Genomic DNA, 21327 nt, shown 5'->3' with positions numbered 1-21327 from the left:
CTCCAAACACTGGACAAGACGGAGAAGTTCAAGCCGGCACACACGCAAACACACACGAACACACACACACACACTCGCTTTCTAGCCTTATGAGCCCCCCCAGGACACACATCACAGGATCCCATTATACTAGATGGATGTTAGTAAGCGATGGCATATTTAGGATCTTGCCGCTAGCTCTGGATCAGGAAAGGTGGCGTTGTATTGTTGGGAGGCACAGACTGACGCATGGCAAGGGATGTTTGACATGACTTCACCGGACAGGATGTGTGAGACAAACTGGAGAGGGAAAAAAGGACATCCTCACACGTTTGGAAATTCACCTACAGTCAGTGACATATCCTTGGCACTATAGTCTAAGATGGATGTTCGCTTGTTTTAATGAATGATGTCTCTAATATATTTATTAACACACGTTGCACGCTTATTGTAAATCTATACAGTTTGGTCTTGAAATCAAAGTTGGTGTTATTTTTTTCTCATTTTATGTTCACATTACACTGACTTTAATCGAAATGGGTAACGATTGGTGACGCAAACAAAAATAGAGTTGTGTGACAATACATATATTGACCCTTTACCATAATCACAGAACACAGATGCTTGAATTACTGCAGTCCACTCGGGATATCTGTAAAAAAAAAATGTTTACAGATATCCAGAGTGGACTGCATAGAGATGTACTGCAATGTAGCTGCTAAGATTCTCATTTAAAACACAACTTTAGGTATATAAAGTCAAATTTGAAACGTCTACATCAGGTCATAAACTAAAAAACAAGCATCTGCAGTAATGACAAGTGTAAAATAAAAAAAGGAGTGATTGAATTCTGCCATGGTTTACCACACAACAAGGACAGCAAAATCACTAGCAGTGAGGTTTCATACCTGAGGTCTTTTCATATAAATATTAGTTTTACCACAGTTTTTGGGGACAGTTTGAAACATTGTTGGCAGCGTTTTGTTTTTTGTTTTATTTTGTTTCAGAATATGTAATTGGTCAGGTGTTCTAAAGGGTGGGGCTTAAAGAAAGGAAGTGATTGTACATCGCAGGCAACTGGAGTCCTTATTAGTCACACTCAATGTATTCAGTATAAAAATAGTTTAAACATGCTTTTGACAGTGTAATGGAGCTGATTGCTTGGAGCCTAAACAATTCTCTTTTTCGGACATCGACCAGTGTTTTTGGGGGTGGTCTGAAGTTGAGTTTGAGCATCTCATCTTATCTTAAGGCATAATAGGCACCAATTTTTAAATGTTGATCGATTGTTCCTTCCCTAACATGACTTTGACCAGGTATAGGGCATATTTGAGTTGACTGAGGTACACTGCAGTAAACCCAAACATTAAATTAATCTTTTTTGTAGGCTAATAGTTTGTCTAGGCACAGTAAGAGGAGACCGATGCTGAAGGTTAACACAAAGCTCCGTCTATAGTGAGTAATTGGTACCCAGCATCAATTTGCCGCTAGTTTTTATTTATGTCTTTTATGAGAAAATAAATAATATAAAAACACTACTCTTTGGGATATCAGATGATTAGGATGAGCAGAGTACCACACGTCTTTCACTCAACAAAGTAGTTGGCAGAGAACAATGCAATCTATATACAAAGGCTCACCATAAGATGCAGAGCGGACAACAAAGGCCTCGGCGCATATTGTATACATTCACTCGTACATACCATCTGACAACACGCACACAGGACTGCATACAAACTTAGAAAGGTGTAGTGTCAGACTTTTCTTCTAGCTGGAGTTTAGCTGGGCGGGCCATTGTATTGGAATAGAATATAAATAAAATGGCCATGTACATAAAAAAAAGAACAAAAAAGAACAAAGACAAACAATTCAAGTTCTTTGACGCCACGTCAGTGTACAAAGTATAAAGTACCTGCATATGTTATACATGACATATAGGTCAGCTATAAAAAAGGCCCCCTGAAAAAGAGCTCTCTCATTACAAATAGAGCATGGCCATGTGGAGAGCTGAGAGAACTGTCTGCCATTAGGGGGAGCTTATCTTCCCAGGCTGTTTACAAAATGCACCAACTGCTTTTTTGGCTTATTTCAGTGTCTGGAATATATAAAGAAACCCAGAGAACCAAGGCAAGAGCGAGCAGCCATAAAACTTTGTCCCTATTTGTTCCCCATCCTTCCATTTCCCTGTGCTTGCGTTGGGTAGTTTGTCCTCTAAAAGGTTTCCAAGTGCGGTGGTTCAACTCATGGCCTTGTGACGTCCTCCGCAGCAGCCACATGCAAGCCCTGCCCTGTGACAGGCGTGGAGAGGGGGGTACAGGCAGAGGCAGGGCGCCACTAAGGACAACCCGAATAGGGCTAACCAGCGTGTACCTACCCGGCCTCCACCGCTGCCCTCACTGCCATCACAGGAGCAGGGGTCAGAGTAGTCCCCCTCCGGGTCAGACATGCAGTGGTACAGCATGGTGTCTGCCAGCCACATGCAGCTGACCCGACGGATGCACACCCGCACAGGGTCTGGGGCATCCTGGCACCGACCTCTCTGGTTCTCAGAGAGGTAAAAGCCCTCACCACAGTGCTCACACTGGGCGCGGTCCATGCCATCGGGCTTCCTTCCCTTTCCACCGTTCGTGGAGGGAGAGGAGCCTGGAAGGTAGGGGCGCGGCTGAGTGGAGACCACAGGGGTGAAGCCGTGGTGACAAGAGCCACTGTGGCCCTTATTTGTCAAGGGTCCGAGGGCGGGATCAGAGTCTGAGGGGGACAGGGCCGGAGCCAGGGGGTATGTGTAGTAGTCTTTCTGTGTCTTGGCAAAGTCCACGTACGACTCAGAGTCTTCCATTTGGATGAACTTGTCCCGCACTGTGGCGTGGCGGTAGTCCTCATAACCAGTGAGCCAGGAGCGCTCTGACCTCCCGCTGTGCAGACGCTCCGTTGTTTGCTCCCAGGTGCGTTCCCGAGGGTTAATGCGAACAATTTCCTCATCCTCTTGGAAGGTGACACGTCGAGGGATCCGGGACAGCGGCTACAAACAAACAACACTTTAGCTGCCAGCTACACAGGGGAATCTTACAACACAACAACTTCATTAGGATGCTCCACTTATTTTACTACAGTCCTTTAATCAGTGGATGCATCCAAGATTACAGAGTATGTCTTTGGGCTTACTTGTTCCAGGAAATAGTGGTCCGAGAGGCGATAAGGTTCGTGAAGGTCATGACGGGGGTAGTCATGACGGTGTCCCAGCATGCACCGGTGTCTGTGAGGAAGTGGTGAAGACTCGAGCGGCTGCAAGGAAAGCTCCAGCTTCTGGGAGGAGTTGGATGAGCTGTCTGTGGTGTTCTGTCAGAAACAAACACACACAGGATGTTGGATGGAAGTTACATTTTGATTGGATACCCCAAACAAATATGAGGTTGGAGAAGATGCTGTGATTGGACAAACAAAAACAGGAAATAGCAGACTAACTGGAAAAATAAATTAACTATGTTTGCAAGTGATGTTAAATAACACTTGAACACAAGAAAAATGTCTCTCTATATAATATAATTCTAATTTGTAATAAAGTGATATGCAATCTGTAAGCCCCACATGGACAACCCACAGTTTAAGATCTTTGGCCCTCAACATCCTTAACGCAGTCTCATTTTCCAAAAATTCCTGCTTGCCTCACTTTTGCTACTTGTCATATTTTTTTACTTGTGTGTATTTAAATTGCTGAGGCTCATTGAGGTCAGCCTCTGGGGGCCACAGAGTGGGCCAGCTGACAAGCAGGTCTGCTCATGTCATTCTGCTTCAGAGTGTGTGAGATAACCAATTAAACAGGTGCAGGGCTTGTTTTGTTTAGAAATAAGTAATACAAATATTGACATTTATGACACATATGACATTACAAATATATTTACTTTGTTTCAATTTGATGTGAACACATCCAATCAAATTCATTAGGCAAGGTATACTTTAATACAATGTGACTTTAATTGGTCACAAGCTACAGTATTTATTGTATTAGTCACAAGACCAAATGAATTGCGAGGGTTTAAATAATAAGAGGTTTCCTATTCAGGTTTATAGTAATTATGGCACATTGTGATGAGCCCAGAAGGAAAGGGTCTAAAGCATGTGTTTGATGTTTTGAATTGCTAGCCTCTAATGTCCCATACAAAGTTCTTGTCAGACCTAAATTGTATTTTTATGGCAGTTTATGGTCTTTATAACTTAAAACTAGAAGGGTAAATGCAAAAGAAAAATAACCACGTAAAGGAAAACAAGTTAGTAATTGTCTGCCACTGCATCCGAATCAACCCTATTTCCCAAACGCATGCTTGTCTGTCACTCCAGTGGCTAAAACCAGCGCAGAGAGTTCTATATGACCTAGATCGGCTGTCTGTCTGCTCAAGCGATCCCCATTATATCCCTGCTCTGTGTCCAGTGCTACTCTCCCCACATGGATACCACCATGCAGAGAATTTCCCCCAGCTTTCTTACAAAGCCCCAAAGCAGCCAGCCAAAAATAACATGACATGCTCCAGGCTCCGCCCCCCTGGAGAAGACATTAATGAGGGAGGAGCTGATACAGTTTAAACGGGTTCTTGCTCTGGCCTCCAAAACTGCGACTAATTCAAAACACAGACCAGATTTCGGTTTGAAGAATAGACAGGCAAGAGTTTTATTTCTGGACCGTTTTTCTACTCTGTATTATTCAGGCCTGCAGCTGGACGAGAGGCATTTTAAGTTATTTATCAAACTTGATGCTTTAGAGAATTCATCATTCAGCATTTCTGTGCAGCTCTCAGAGGAGAACTCTGGATGGCTTTGGTAGCTCTGCATCAGATTTGCAACTGAGCCAGAATAGAGACAGAAAGAGGAAGGGCGAGAAAAAAAGGATTCATTTAGGAAGTATGTCCATCTGAGAGCCTCTTCCACAATCCTCGGCTATAAATCTGCCACACTACTTCCCCTGTCCGCAAGTGCCATTGCTAACTTTAGGAAAGGTCATTTACACAAGCCAGGGAGAACCTAAAGCAGGCCATGCCAATGAATCCTAATTTACAACTTGGCATTTTAGAATTGGATCGGAATTAGATTTCAAAACTTCAAGAGTAGATGAGAGGTTTTAAAAAGAGAAAAAAAAGTGGGGGTTGTGGCTAATGGGACACTGCATAATTTGAAGAGAATTACATTTTAAAGGCAACCCCAAACGAGCCATGGCTGAAAAGCTAATAGTCAATTTCACAGTTTGCTCCATCCACTGACAGCAATGGTTCCCCTGTTGGTGGTGTGTTTGTGTGCCTCTCTTTGGCGGCTGTACACTCCCAGCAGAACACCTATTAGTCTTGGCCCTTACAGACAGTTCGAGTCAGAGATGAACCACGAGGCACTTCCTCTCGTAAATCACCGGCTCCACGCTAAGCTGGGAAACAGCTGCTAGCTGCTAGTTTGGTCGCTCTGCTCTTATTCTGCTGGGAGGGTGGGGGAGTTACCACTGGAGAGGGAGGTGGTGGGACACAGGAAGTGACCCTGTGACCTGGCCTGCTGCTTGTGGTGTTCAGTTACAGAGTGGGGGGAGGGACTCCTCCATGCTTATTTAAGATAGAGGAGCTGTGACACACAAAAACACACACTTATCATTTATTGTGGCAGGCCGTAAGGAGGGGATCCTGTATTATGTCCTGAAATATGTGCTGGGTACACATCAAGATTTCTGCTGCGTAGAGAACAAGTGAGATCTGTAAGCAGCCTTTACAATACTTTGTTTTGGTTTTGAACAATTATGATATCTGAATTAAAATGCTTAACTCAAGTGCACCACCTCCTATGTATCATGCCCCATAGTGTAACTTACAGTAAAGAGAAGGTTCTTATGGGTACAAAGCAATAGCACATTTAAATTAATATGCTTACAGTGAAGACGTCATCGTCACCGAGCTCGCCTTCTGTCTGAAGTGCTGTAGAAGAGGTTGTTGATCCTGAAGAAGGAAAAGCCCACATTACATGCATTGTAACAAGACACCACTAAAATGCACTTCTGGATGTTGGTGTGATGTGTGCACCTTCAGCAAGGTCCTCAATAGCTTTCCGGACGCCTCTGTCAAAAGCCCTAGCATCAGCTGGACTCTGGAAGGACAAGCCACACCTGCGGTCTTCCACTTTCCAGTGGTGAAACGTAGGCGTAGCGATAGTGTAAACCAGGTCCTTCCTCAGCGGACAATCCAGGATCACCTGACAGACCAGCAGAGACGGGTCAAAAACAAAGTCCAATGTGGCTTTTACACATTATCAGACATGGATGTGATACATGTATGCCAATTGGTCACATTTATAACTGTATTGTCATTGGACAAGACCAGTTAAGCATAAACTACTTAAGTGCCTCGATGAAAGAAATGGCGAGTACCTGTTTGTCTGGCAGCCGTTCTCCGTGGATGAGGAACTGGGAGTGACTGTGGGCATTTGTGGCTAGTGACGGTGTGAGTTCTGGGGGCAGGAGTCGGCACACTCCCACCCGGCTCAGAGCTCCCCCATCCTGGGCCAGCCAGCCTCCACTCGAGTCGTCCCGAGTCATCACCACTGCTTTCACACGCACGATGTAGCTGTCACTGTGGGGACAAAAGTTACCTTATATTAGGACTGATATACTGACGAATACATTAGAGAGAGATAAAAGGAAAAAAAACACAGCCGGGGCCAAAAACATCCATAAAAACTTATACAAAACACCGAATACAACGATGTGCAAGTTAATACTTTGTCTGAAATCTAACATAGGACACAATTACAGCCAACCCTTTAAACTTAAACATTTATTGGGCTCAACCAGCGACAAACAGCTTAACTAATATCAGAGCAGTTTATTTAGAGCTGGATTCACACTGTGGCAGAATGTTTGAGGGTGTCTGAAGTCACAACTTGGTTCTTGTGGTGCAGTGGTGGGAGGTGTTTCACAGGACAAGTCAATGTGCAGGCTCACACTCAAGTGCCAAAGCAAATGTCTTTATTTTGCTTTATATCTTTAACAATCACGCTTAGTCAACAGAACAGCCCCAAGGCATGTGCCCCAGCCATAAATCCAAAAGCTTTAGGTGCTTATAACTTGCAAAACTGTGTGTACAGTAAAATGGTCAAACATGAACCCCGACAGTCACCACCCGCCATGACAATAACAGGATGCACATCAGCTTGTGTGCCTGTTTGGTACAAGTCCACAGGTTGAAGGGAACAGTAAAAAGACAGAGAAGAAGGAAGGAGCTGAGTGTAGGAGTGAATGAGAGAGGTGTTGTTATATAATTAGCTTACAGACAGTCCCGAGGATGAGCGGCACACACATGGACACACACAGGTGGCTAAACTGGTTCACCAGCTCCCACCCACACACATTCATAAAAGTGAGTGAATGACAGCAGACAAACACCCTGCAAAGGAGCAACCACAGCCAGAGACACTGTGCGTTTGTGTACATAGCCTGTTTAAATAAATGTTCCTCCTGACAGCACTTTATCAAATTACATTAGATTTCCTTCACTTGTCAGCAGAAGCGGAGAGTACTTAGTTACATTTACTCAAATAAATGTACTTGAGGAACCTTACTGTAGCACTTATTTATGAGTCGTCTTTTGGAAACTATAGTTCTTTTTACACTGTTTTATGCTTTGTCTGTCCGATTACTTTGTCCTAAAACATAACTGACTATTACACTCACTACTCAAGCAGTATTTTCAAGTACTTTTTTTCTGACTTTTACATGAGTAATCATTTGAAGGACTTCTTTCTACTACTTCTTGAGTGCAATAACACACACAGTTTGAGAAAAACAGATCAACCACAAAATTCCAATAGTTGGACCACTGAAATCAACTGACAAATTACAAATAGTTACAAATATCCTGTGCCTAAAATATGATTATAGTTTTCACACCACACATGATGCAAAAACTAACACGGTGGCAAATGACAAGACAGTGTATCTGTTCCGGGAGTTCAGGTTTCCATAACAACGTTTTTCAAATCAAAGTTCGCTTTTGACCTCAAAGTGCAGTGCTTTGTAAAATAAGTCCTAGTTAAGGCCAGTGTTCTCTGTGTTAGGAACAGTGTTCTATCAATTGAAAAAAAGAAAGAAAAAAAAAGCAGACATGTGATGACACAATATTGTAAAAGACAGAGGAAACTAACTTTGCATCACCTACACTGCTTTTTAATGTACTCCAATCACCTCCCTTGTGATAAGACCTTTAACTGCATAACCTTGGTGAATTATCTACATCAGAGAATAAGTGTAGGGTGTGTACAGCCACAAAGCGACTGTGGTCAACTACGGGCCTGACAGCGTCACACAATGCCAGTTTGCCTGCACATAAACCGAGTCTTGTGAATGTAATCTAAGAAGTCTTTTATCAAAGTGTGTAATTTACTGCCTGCTGACTTCCGCTAATCATGAGTCAGAATTGGTTTAACTGGCGTGGGCACTGTTCAATGTACATAGTCACTGCAACCCGACAGTTAGTCACAGCAAAGTTTCAATCTTCATACAGTTTTCAAGTTATAATATATCATAAAAAAAAAAAAGTATACTGCTTCTTAAAGGAACGGGACATAAGCATTACAAAGTCTGCAAAATGCGTTGGGGTAACAAAAAAGTGTTTATATTGCAGTTAATGATCACTTCGTTAAGTTGCAACAATGGATTTAATTTAATTTAATAAAATAACAAAATATTGCACTTGTGAAGTGAACCCATATGTTTGATAGGATTTCACTGAGGCACAGATTACACAAGCTTGTTACACAGGAAGCCTTAAATTGCTTTTATGCCCCACATGTGTTCATAAAAGGTAAAAAATTAATGAAAACAAATGAGCTAAACATGCCCCTACTACAATAAAAGAAAGAATGGATGCGGGGAGGGCATGCTCGTAGTCAGGTCTGAAAATCCGGTTCATGTGCTGCAGATAGAAAGGCCAGTGACGCAGCCATTGATAAGGGTGACAATATTTCTTCTGATAAGTCTGACTGGCCACTCCCAGGTTTGATCAACATAAGGCACAGCCCAGATGCTCCTGCACTTTGTCCACATGGGGCAATGTAGGATTTCGTAAAGGAATATTTCATTTGACTTTTGACATTGGCCTCCTTTCCTAGTTATCCAGAGTGTTGTTGATTTCTGGCGATATATATATATATATATATATATATATATTCATGCAGTCCTAATATTTGAAAAAATCCTGAAATATCCCTTTAAGTAACACAGTAGTGGAGGGGAAAGTTTGGGAATCAAACTATACTCTTGTGCCAATACTGTGACTACTATTCGAAAAAAAAAAAAGTGTTTTTAGGGCATATTTATGAAGTTACAGCTGAACATTTGAAATGTGGACAGTGCAAATATGCAATCCACATAATAATAACCACATAATTTGATTTATTTTACTAAATTACTGAAGCCATCATTTTTATGGAAAAACATGTATTTACGTTAAAGATTTATTGCACATTACAGTTGCGTTGTACTGTAGAAAGCCCTTGGATGGCAAACCACAGGGTGCATTTTGCCTTTACTGTATGCACTGTATGTACGCCGTTGTGGGTCAAGTGGAAATAGTGCATTGCTGAGGTCATTCGAGTTCATTCACATGTATCGAGACTAGTGACTCCTGAGGGGGAATTTGATCAGCTTTCTGTCAATCAGCTGCAGTTATATGGAGCGCTCACATGGCCTAGGCACAATACACAGCCTGTTTGTGCCCGTGTGAGCCAATGTGTCAGTTGACATAACAGCAAGCCACTAAAAGGCAGAGCAGTGTTAACCGATGGTGTTTCTTACTAAACTGAGATAGACCGACATATAATTCAGGGCAAAATTAGCAGCACTTACATCAGCAACTGGTCTGAGGGTATATCAGCCAAAGTGATATATCGGCATTCAGTAAAAGGCATTAATGTAGTGGTTTCTCAATCTTTTGACATAAATGCTGCTCAAGATTGCCGCTCTCCAAGTACCATAGGATTTAAACCAGGACGATAGCAGCACTATAGTGAGTGAAAATCTGAACGTTATCTAAACTCTGATTCTTTAAAGCAGAACTAAGTAACTCATGCCCCTAGAGGCCATGAGTGCCACTGCAGGTGTCGTAGCATGCTGCAGTTTTTAACTCATCAATTGTCCCACGGACTAAAGAATAGACAAAGGGAGAGAGGGATATTGTACATCCAATTACACAATGGAGATTTTTTTTTCTTCACTCAAACTTGGCTGTAAATACTGTTTAAGTGGAGCTAGACCACAGTTAGCTTTGCCTGTTAGCTTCTTCTTTGTGATTCCATTGGCGTGTATTGCGCCTCCGGGTCGGAGCAGGGAAAGCTGCAAGCGTGGTTTTCTGGCCAGAGACATGAGGGGGAGATGAAACCCCCCCCCCCAATCGTCCCATTAACACTTGTGTTACCCCCAGAAGGACTACAAAAAGGATTTATTAAGGTAAACAAATTACTTTGTACTGCTTTATACAAGGAAGCCAAAACTAGAAAAAATAGTCTCCAATCCAGACAAGACAAAAAATAGATCTGCACAGGTAATGGAACTTCCACTGCACTTTCATTGTAGTGAAATAAGTAGGGCTGGGACGATCCACTTCTCACGATCCGATACATTCACGATACCCAGGGGCCGATCCGATACATATTGCGATACAGGAAGTAATTAAAACAAGTGATATGTTTGCCTTAAATGTGTAAAAACTCATGTGTCCAAAGTTTGTACCAAATGCCATTTGACATTTACTGAAGTGTTTAGATTAAAAAGTGCATTAACACAAAATGTAATGAAGTGCTGTGTAACTGTTACTGGAAAACAAAGGCGTGCGTGATAAAAATGCCTCCAAACACAAGTATTGAAAGTATTGCAGTAGAAAGTATTGCGATCCAAATCCGATCTGAGCTCTAGAAATAAGGCTGTCGTGGGTGCCTATAAGTATATCTTATTTTCCCTATTATACTTTTCTAATGAATACTATACAGAAACATAGGTAGTGAGTGCTTAAAACAATAAAATTCGGTGAAGACGGTTTAAATTGGCTTAACCATTGTGTAAAGTAGAGCAGTGTTTCTAAGATGAAAGGTGCACATCATATGTCATAAGAGTGATTTACGGCGCCAGTCCATATGATATTAGTAGTCAATCTGAATCAGTGAACTTGGCCTGTTAAAAAGCAACAAAATGCGATTTTTTTCTTTTGCTTATCAACAATATGAGACAAGTGTTTAAATGTTTATTCCTTAGTTGTGGTCCAAGCTCATTACAGACTTTCCAACACATTTTTAACATTCCATATTCTAACTCTTCACAGTAATGAGTTTAAGCATGTGTCACAACTTTCAGATTCAGTACAATACGCAGTAATGCGAATATTAACATTTGACATTCCTTAATAAAAAGGAAATTTTTACAGCATAAAATTACATTGCAAGTGATCTATGCTTATTTCAGACTGTTATGATGATAAATGCACCTGTCCAAATAAAAAACAATTTGCCAATGATAAAAGTCATAGATTATAACAATGATCAGTATGGCAGTCTCAAAAATCCAAAATTGTACAGTGTAAGTCTTTTTCACTATCCCAAACCAGCCCTGGCACAATCTGATCAGAATATGAAGTGGCTAACAATAAGCTAAGTGCGGCTAAACCTCTTAAAAGCAACTAAAAAGCCACCAAAGACACATTATAATAGGCCTACTCCCTATCCTCTTATACAACACAAGGCAAACACTTTTGGTCATTACCACTGACTTTCAGTGTGTTCTAAGCCTCTCCAAGTTCAACATGTCTTTGTTTGATCAGGTTAATTTCAGTCTGTTGTTGGCCGTTTTATCACATGACTCGTCCTAAGGCGAACAATCAATAGAAACCTTGCTGCTTAAAGTAAAGAAGTGCACCATTTCTTCTTAAAAGCGCTGGTCTGGCTGCAGGTTTTACTACAACTCGGATGTTTGACACAGATCTAGACAGATTTTGAGTGTGTTGGTGGCCTTGAAAGGAAAACATGACTACATTTTAAATAAATGGTATTGTAACAAATATAAGCATAAAATGTGTGATGTTAAGGGTTTTATTTTAAAATTTTGAAATTAAAATATTTCATAATAAGAAAGAAAACAAGCAGATTAAGGCAGTTCATCTTTACAAATTCCTGGACACAAAACAATAATTTCTTACAAAAATAAGTTTCAAATACAAATTCAAATAGGGCTCATGATATTTTCAATTCATCATCATGAACTTTGTACCCTGCACTTTTACACACAGCCTTTTGTGTGCATACACAATTTATTTAGACTAAGTCTTGACTCATAGTTAAAATCAAAATGTTAAAATTCAACAAGTGAATTAAGTCTAAAATGGAACAATACAAAACTTTGACTAAGGTAAGAAAATCTGGAAAACCAGAACTAAACCTAGGACTAAACAAAGAAACCAGGTCCACATTGGGGAGAATGCTTAGCTGTCATGTTGGCCTCAACAGCTTCAGTTTTCCTCTTGTAGCTTCACAGCAGCTAATGCTAATGCTGCTCTCAGGCAGACACACAAAGCAGGAGGTCCTCCTGAATGTCAGAAGAAGAAGCAGAATCATCAGTCAAAGCCCCTTTAGCAGAGGCAGCCAATCACCATTCAGCTGGGGGTGTTACAACACCACCCCCTGCTTTGAAGCCAAGCTTCATAGTTGGCCAGTGAGAGGCTGCTTTACAAATGTAGAGCTTCAGTGGGATTTTTCAGAGCTTCAGGCAGAGCTCTGAGGGGACAAGGAGAGTATGACAGACCCTGTAACACCTGATTAACACATGACATTCTAAAAAAATGTAACACACTTTTCTGTATTAATTATGTTTAATTAATTTATACCTACATTTGCAATTTTTTTGCAATTTTTCAGCTTTCCATATAGTCAATGAGGAGCCGCCACTGACCCCACTCATTCACCCATTTTCCTCCGCTTTATCCGGGGGGCCGGGTTGCAGGGTCAACAGTCTGATACCCAGACTTTCCTATCCACGCACACTTCCTCCAGCTCTTTTGGTGTGATCCCGAGGCGACACCAGGCCGGTTCAGAGAGCCGGTTCAGAGAGCCGGTTCAGAGAGCCGTTCCCTCCAGCGTGTCCTGGATCTTCCCCGAGGCCTCCTCCCAATAGGATATGTCCGGTACACCTCCCGAGGGAGGCGACCAGATACAGAAGATACAGAAGAGCCACCTCAGCTGGCTCTTCTGTATCCATGTAATTCTCCGGATCTCATGACCATAGGTGAGGGTAGGAACACAGATTCCAGACCAGTATATTGAAAGCTTTGATTGCATTATTACAAATTATTTTTAAATATAGCCTATTAGTCAGTGACTCGCAAAAAATATACCACTTTCAAAAGGTGCATTATGGAACTTTTTATGTGAAAAAAAAAAAGTTTTATTATTGTGTATTTGACCTTTTAGTGACCCAGAAGCTGTATGAGTGGTTAGTTTGGCGCCTTTACTTTCCATAACAGTGGCTCCAGGATCAATTGTTTTTTAGAGTTTGTGGTAGGTTTTCACCTTTCACCAGAAAACCTACGGAACAATTAATCCTGAAGCGTGGTAGAGGCCACCGTGATCTGATGCCAAGGTGCCATGACCACCCATAGGGTCACAAAAAAAGTCAACTTCGCACAGTATGTTTTTGCACAAAAAGTTCCAAAATATACCTTTAAACACATGGGCAATAGATGGTGGCAATAAAAAAACAACAAAACGCTTGAACAGCATTTACGCTCTACAAGTTGATGTTGTCATGATCTCAAATCGAGGGCATAAGCCGATATAACTCTATGGAGCTTTTGACCTCCTAATGCGCAAATGCTAAACCCAATTATGATTTGTGCGGGCTTAGGATAGGGATGGGCAATTCATATTTACAAGGGCCCACATGGCTAACCTGCATCGAGTTAGAGAACCACACCAACAATAACTTGTAATTCTGCTCAACTTTCTCCCATTGCAAAATGCACTAATTCATATCTGGAACTTTCCTGTTGGTAATTGTAAATATTATAATATATAAAAAAAAAAAACAGGATAGCAGACTGATGGAAAAGAAGGGGTTGGACAAATTTGCTTGGTGGACTGGATGCGGCTGCAGTTTGCCCATCTCTGACCTAGGCCGACACGAAAGCTGCCATCTTTGTGGCTGAGCATCCTTTCAAATGACCAACAACATCACATGTTTTAGAATATTGCAACCACTTTTAGAGACCACTATGAGAAAACAATTTCCCCCTTCAATAGTTACTGTATATAGAACTTTATGCCAGTTTTGGTTTCATGAGGATACGTCCAATAAATACAGGCGATTAGCTGTACCATGAACCAGGAAAAACACCAACTCAATGTAAAAGAAAAGAAATAGCTCTTTAGAATGTTAAAGGTGTAATGTTAAATGAACACAATCTATTCAATAGCAGTAACAATTGTAGCATAGGGAGCTACGACTGTCTTATTGCTATTTAAACATTAGAAATATTGACTGTACAATGCTATTATAATCTTAGTCATCCAGTCAGCTGACAAGAAGAAATCAGTGGAGTAAAAATAATTTTTTTTTTAAAATCACAGACAAACAATCTGTGGCCATTGTTTGGTGTCCAGATATACACAGCTCTAACCACTGCATAAAGGCTGTGGACAGCAGCAGTGATGATCTGCTTTGTACAACACAGGAAACACTGAACAAGGATCTGTTCCACATGTGACTGTGTATGTGAAGGGGGCGCCCACATCAGAGACACAGGAAAATGCCTCAGATCGTGCCATTAGCAGCGAGGTGCGAGAATAGGTCAGTCCAGTACAGAGGGGTTTGTGTCAAACTTTTTGTAGAAATAGTGGATTAAAAAGATTTTATTTGTTTGTCAACTCATTTCACAATGAATTGGAGTAGTTCATTTTCTTGTCTTTGTTGTGGAGCACACTGTATATACATATTGCTGTAGTTATGCATTTTTAGTTTGTTGATTCTATTTTTTTTTTTTACCTTCCACATCCTGTTTATGACAGCATTTTATAGGCCTATATGAAGATAACAGGCCCTGCAGGTGGGCAGGGTAAATGCATAACGTAAGAGTAAACAGGAAATGCTACGTTTCAGTGACCCAGCTTCTTTTTGTTGCTTTATGATGTAGAGTATATAACGTTAGGGTGCATTACTGCCGACCAATATGCTATTTCCCTTTACCCCTCAACCAGTTTAACTCAGTTCTGCAAAATAACCCAGTCTCTTTCAAAAACAACTGAAGCTCCTTTCACACTCTGAACTGTTGGCCCAGCTCCATCTTATGCGCTGATGTTTTACGGCAAGCCACTTTGATAGTTAAAGGTGAATTAATTCTCACTACAGCTTAAATTTGGTCTGCTGTTTTAAAAAAAATTTATAAATTCTCTATTCTAGTACTAATGCTACCAATAAACTTCAGAAAACAAGGAAAGCCAATAGAGAGTAAAAAAGGACCATGCAAAAATTAATACTTAAAAAAAACTGAACAACGAATAGCCTTTGCTTGAGTCCAACACGGCCAGCAGCACTGAACTATATAATTTCAATACTCTGTCCGGGGTCAGGTTACGAAGCAGCAGTCAGAACAAGGATGCCCAGATTTCTCCATACCTGCACAATCTGAATACACACACACACACACACATATACATATACATATATATATATATATACATATACATATGTATATACATATACATATATACATATACACATATACATATACATATACATATACATATACATATACATATATATATACATATACATATATATAATATGTTTCTCTGTTTTGTTTCTCTTTATTTGCCTTCATAAAAACTTTTCTACAACTAGTATACAGTACTGCATGTTCAATATCAAATGGTGCTTGCCCTGAAAAATGAAAAGGTGGGGAACAAAATGATCCTGCAAATGTGCTAACCATGGCTGCTGTTTTTGCCAATTGGAGAAAGCTTTTTGTCCAGGGATGGGATTGTGTTTCGTTGCTACGTTGACCTTAACTGAATGTCACCAAGCATATCCTGTCCAATACTGACTGTGCACATACTGACCCTGCAGCACAGCACACCAGATCAATACATCCCCTGCTTTTGTTGTGGCTCTGTAGGGAGTGAAGGGGGCAACTTACACTTCTATAAAGTCAGAATGTCCTTGGGAGAATGACACCAAATATGTCCATGTGTGCTACTCCTATATTGTACAGAAGAATCAGACCACATACTACAATCAGTTTCTATGAGAGGCACCACAATCCAACTGAAGGTTTTAAAAGCAAGGATGCTAATAATGATAATAATTTCCCTGTGTGTCTTTAGCCCTTGGGCACCCAACATTTCACAAGCAGCATTGAACGGCCTAACGGGCCCCACATCCATGAGCATGGTCCACACAAAGGGCGCCAATGTGCTGTAATTTTGTATAATGGGAGATTTATGTGTCCATCCCTTAGACTAACATAGAATGTTTCGCTCATCACCATGGTAACACCGTAGCAAGTATGGCCGGGATCCCATTGACTTTTATGATTGGGATAATAAGCATTTTTTCCTGCTAAAGTTCATCCATTTCTGAAAAACAAATTACTTGACTTCCCATTCATTTTTTTCTCATTCTGTTTTTTACTTTTGTTGTGGCTAGGGTGATGGGTCCACATGTGTATGAATTTGTTTTTGTAATCAAAGTTTGTATCTGCAAATGGGAGCAATTTTTAGATTACGAAAAATGCTTTGCTGCAAGTAAACTAAAAAAAAAGAAAAAAAAGAAAAATGTGAATGGGGGACAGTGAACCAAAAGGCCTAATAATGTCTTATAGAAAATGGAGTAGCTGGCAAGATAAATGTCTAATTAGTCAGACTCCGTTTAGAAGTAATATTAGGGTGTTCAATATGAGGCCCACAGGCCAAACTTCTCTCTCAAAGGGTTTTATTTGTCCCACGAAGGGGTCTTAAGAATTGTAAATGGTATGGACTATGTTTACTTTGTGCATTAAATAAGAGGTCAGGCACTTGTTAGCTGTGTGCAAAAAAAAGAAGGAAAAACTATTTCAAACAGGTAAGCTGTGTATGCGGAGTTAACCGGTGAGCAAGCAGGTGACTTCCTTGTTATATTGAAAAAGTCAAAACCATTGAAGTAAGTTTTGTTGTGCTAAACTCAAACGTCCTTTGAGCAGTTTGTGGGCGTGGTGCTTGTCCTCACGCCATTCATTCATAATTACACGTCATCATCATTACAGTAGTTAATTGCAACTTCACCCGAAAGAGATGGTAGTTTTAAGCCTGTTATAAAGAATGTGGTCACAGAGTGACAAAGTCAGGCTACAGCACTGAAGACAGCTCATTTAAAAACAAGTGCCGAGGTCATATTCTGTGACATCTACTAGCTACTTTTCACTTTGAGAATGAAGATTAACAAAAAGAGCATCATACAGTACAGACAGACAGACATCGGGACCAGTGTAACAGCCCAATGTAGAGGAGAGCAGGGTGGGTTGGGTCACATTGGACACTTCTCAGCTTAACTGCCAAGGCTTTCAACATTTTGACAAGATTTTAAGTATGAGCACGCTCCAGATGAATGAGCAGATACCTCTATATCATGAGGCTGTATTATTATATTTAATAGAAGCAGAAAAATGTCAATACTATGTATTGGTTATTGATTTTACTCAATCCTCCCTGTTAGACCAAGGGACGGCTTGGGGGTTTGACCAGGGGTCTGCGACCTTCATTATCAAAAGAGCTTATAAACAATTGTAAAAATGTACCTGTTACAACTATGGAATACAACAAACTTGTAACAAACAAAGAATTGCAGTCTGTATGTGTATGGATACTCTCAAATAGCCTTAAGATCCAGGCCTATTTGTGTCCTTCCTGTATTTGTGTAAAAAAATGTGTCTGTCAACGCCAAAGTGAGCGATTACAAGACGGCTTAAGAGCCGCAGGTTTCAGACCCCTGGTTTAGACCGAGGGGAAGGTTGGGTCACCATTCTGAAGAGTAGACACCAACATTTATATATGACAGGATGAAAATTTGTATAGCTTATTAAGATAGAATATTGAAACATGAAACAGATATCCTTCACATATAAAACGATTAATAAAACAACAAAAAATAGCAAAATGTGGTGTTTGAACTGAACTTGATAACCACTAAGATCTACAGGAAACATAGATGGAGCAGATCTGTCAGTATCTCCTACAGATAAAGGATCTTCAATCCCTCCAGCAAAGTAGAGAATTATTTTCTTCAATTGGGCACTTCACCAAAAAATGCTTAGCAGGAGTCGAGGACGAAAGGCTTGGGACGTCAATGTATTTTGTGTGACCAAACCCTCCCATAAAATTTGACCCAATGCCCCCAGTGCCATTTTAGATGTGTTCACCTTCATTATTATTATTCATCCCAGAAATTATAATAAATTAGGCCTGGGATAGATTATACACCAGGAATATTATGAACATAGGGTTGGCAATTGTTAAAATTTGTGAGCGGTTCATCACAAATTTCACCACAAAAGTTCACCCAATCAACCTTTTAAATGAAGGCACAGATCATGACTCTGTTGATACTATTTAGAAGAGTGACATGCAGCAAGGCCAATCTGACCTGGACCATTTTACACTCCCGGGTATAAACCCCCGGATATAAACCCCGGGGGTTTATTCTGGCCTGGGTCAAACTAGCCTAAGGCTAGGCAACCCAGGTTTAATCTGGACAGGGGCCATCTTGGCCTGCTACACTGGGACGTGCTGGCTGGCTTTCTTTTTTTTTTTATGAATGAGCCGCGTCACGCGATCGCGGAGCAAACATGCCCTCCAGTACCTTTCACCCTTCCGCCCCTCAGACAGACAACCAAGAGGGCGCGTATTCCTACCTTACACTGCCCAGTGTGGTTTGGCACCGGCGCAAATGAAAAAACAAACAAAGACAATGGCACAATGTATGTGAAATGTCAATGTTGTCTTTATTGAGATAGTGGAAGCTTATACTCATAGGCCTATATTCTTGTTCATAAGACAGCACGTTTTGCAGTAGCCTACTATAACCATTCGCTTAAAATAGTGTAGCCTCGCTCCAATGGCGCAGTAGTGTTTATTTCGAGCGACTAAAAGCACATAGTCACCTGCTCTTCATTATTGTAAAGTATAATTCACCTGACTGTTATTTCTCGGTATAGATTCGAGTGCGTACAGTCTTAGAAACAAGCTTACTGAAGTCATAGCTAGTATGGCCTACAGCCATAGCCAATGTATCTTTATCAGCCACATTTTGCAACAGCACGACGAACTCCTGACACATTAACACGAACTGCTATTTTAAAGCCCACCAATATGCGAGAATCAAAGGCGTTACTTTTCGGTGAAGCAGGTCGTTTACCGTTGGTATTTTTATGAATGGAGCGCGGTAGGTTATGCAAATGAGGGTGATTGAGAAAGAGATGGCGGATGGGGCATATCGGATATCTCATATCCTGTGAGACTTCCCCTTCGGTTGGAAGCAAACACACAAACGCGCGCGCGCGCACACACACACACACACACACACACACACACACACACACACAGACATACACGTACACACACACACACACACACACACACAGATGTGACCAAATCGCTAAGACAAACTGGCCGTGTATAGCCTATGCGCGGAACGGATTGCTGTCTTTTCTGAACTAGGCACGCACGAAATAAAGTGGCTCGCAGGGCCTAGTGCATTTAATAAAAGGCGTAACTTCGGGGTGTAGAGTGGATTTGAAGTTACGCTGCAACAGGGCCTGCTAGTGCTCTCTAGCTTCAGATCCTTTCAGAAAATGTTTCCGATCCACCCACGCTTATTCCCCTCCTCCTACTCCTCTCCCTTCCCTCTTCTCGCTTTCTCTGAAGCAATGTTGGGGCCCTAAGCCCCCTTTCTCCAGCATAGTCAATGCAAAGGTTTACAGCAGCAGATCAAACACTCAAGAAAAAATAACGTAATCACGAGCCTCATCCATGAATAGGGCAGCGCAGCACATTCCTCCAAGTTGCCTGAATCATCTCCAACTTGTAGCCACACTGGTCATGCAGAAAAAAAAAGACAAGAGCTAAATGGCTTTACTTACTCGTTAGGGTGTGTTTCCTCTATCATTTTCTCGCTTCACCTTAGGTAATATACCACGGCGGTTGCATACTTTTCGCTCGTCATTCTTTCACCACTGCTTCTCCAATTCTGTCTCCAATTCCGCATAAATCCCTCCAGCGCCTTTGTGCTGTTGAGCGTTGGCTGATGGACGCGTTGCTTTCGACCGTGCCTCGCGTTTTCTTCTCGACACTTCCCTGAGACGCGCAGTGGCCTTTGGATCTCCTAACTTCAACCGACCATCGTCTTCCAGCTGGTAACGTAAGCTTAAGACAATTTTGTTGCCAAGCCGTCTCTCTTCTCCCCTTCTCGGCGTCTTCTTCTCCAACACACAATCACGCACGCACGCGGCACACTCTTAGTATATATATATATATATATATTTTTTTTTTAAATCCACTGCATGACGACTCCTGTTCCAATTGTGCGTAAAAAGCGCGTCGTCGCTGTTGTTACCGAGGGGTGGCCCCGCTAGAGCCCCATCTCTACTCCATGTTGGATTGCAGGCAGCGATCAGCTCCAACTACGCCGGGGAGGGAGGGGGAGGGAGGGGGGTGGGGGGTGTATCTACAGGGCGGAAGCGGTGACGTAGGCCCACATTTTGGTGGAGAGCCCACAATAGGTTGCAAAACCGTGGGGGCCCTAAAACTCCTTTTCTTTGTCGCCCCTCAGAAACCTCATTTTAATGTAGGACGTGTCGCCTTTGTTCCCTGTTGAACTTTGATGTTCCCATGGCATGCCAGCCGGAGATGTTCCTCACAGCACAATTACCACTGGAAATATAAATGTAAAGCCTGTAATGAAGGGACGTTTTCAACAGTACAGGAGCATATCATTTTTTTTAATGCAGAACACAAACCGGCAAAAAACATAACCCATAAAATGAAGAGTACTAAGGTCATTGTATTTTTAACTTTCTAACTTTTTGCAGTTAAAGATTTATGTCTAATTTACTCATTACAAACCTATGTCACATGTTGAGAAAAGTAAACGCGTTCTTTCTGATTTGTCTAAACATAGATATTGCAACACGTATTAAGAAAGCATAAAGAACAGCCTAATTAGACAATCGTTTGAAGACGTCGTAAACGCATGTGAGCTGGAGTAGACTTGTAGCGTCCCCTCGTGGATTGCGCGTTCCTCTACTCAAGTCACTCAACTATCTT

The 21327-nt window shown here is 41.4% G+C and overlaps 1 protein-coding gene across 1 annotated transcript; it reads right to left on the bottom strand.

Annotated features, from left to right (window-relative positions):
* Positions 1-809: 809 nt before the first annotated feature.
* spred2b (sprouty related EVH1 domain containing 2b) lies at positions 810-20687 on the bottom strand. The gene is made up of 6 exons (XM_079559460.1): positions 20145-20687; positions 6371-6572; positions 6027-6195; positions 5878-5942; positions 3142-3315; positions 810-2998 (listed from the first exon to the last, which is right to left on the bottom strand). Exons 1-6 carry the CDS (start codon positions 20168-20170, stop codon positions 2216-2218), a joined length of 1419 nt encoding a protein of 472 aa, XP_079415586.1. The 5' UTR covers positions 20171-20687; the 3' UTR covers positions 810-2215.
* Positions 20688-21327: the final 640 nt, after the last annotated feature.

Source organism: Gobius niger (genome assembly GCF_951799975.1).
Source record: "Gobius niger genome assembly, chromosome: 7".
In the NCBI taxonomy this organism is placed as follows: Eukaryota; Metazoa; Chordata; class Actinopteri; order Gobiiformes; family Gobiidae; genus Gobius; species Gobius niger.
The sequence above is the reverse complement of the archived record's forward strand: the minus strand, read 5'-3'. Positions and strand labels throughout refer to the sequence as shown.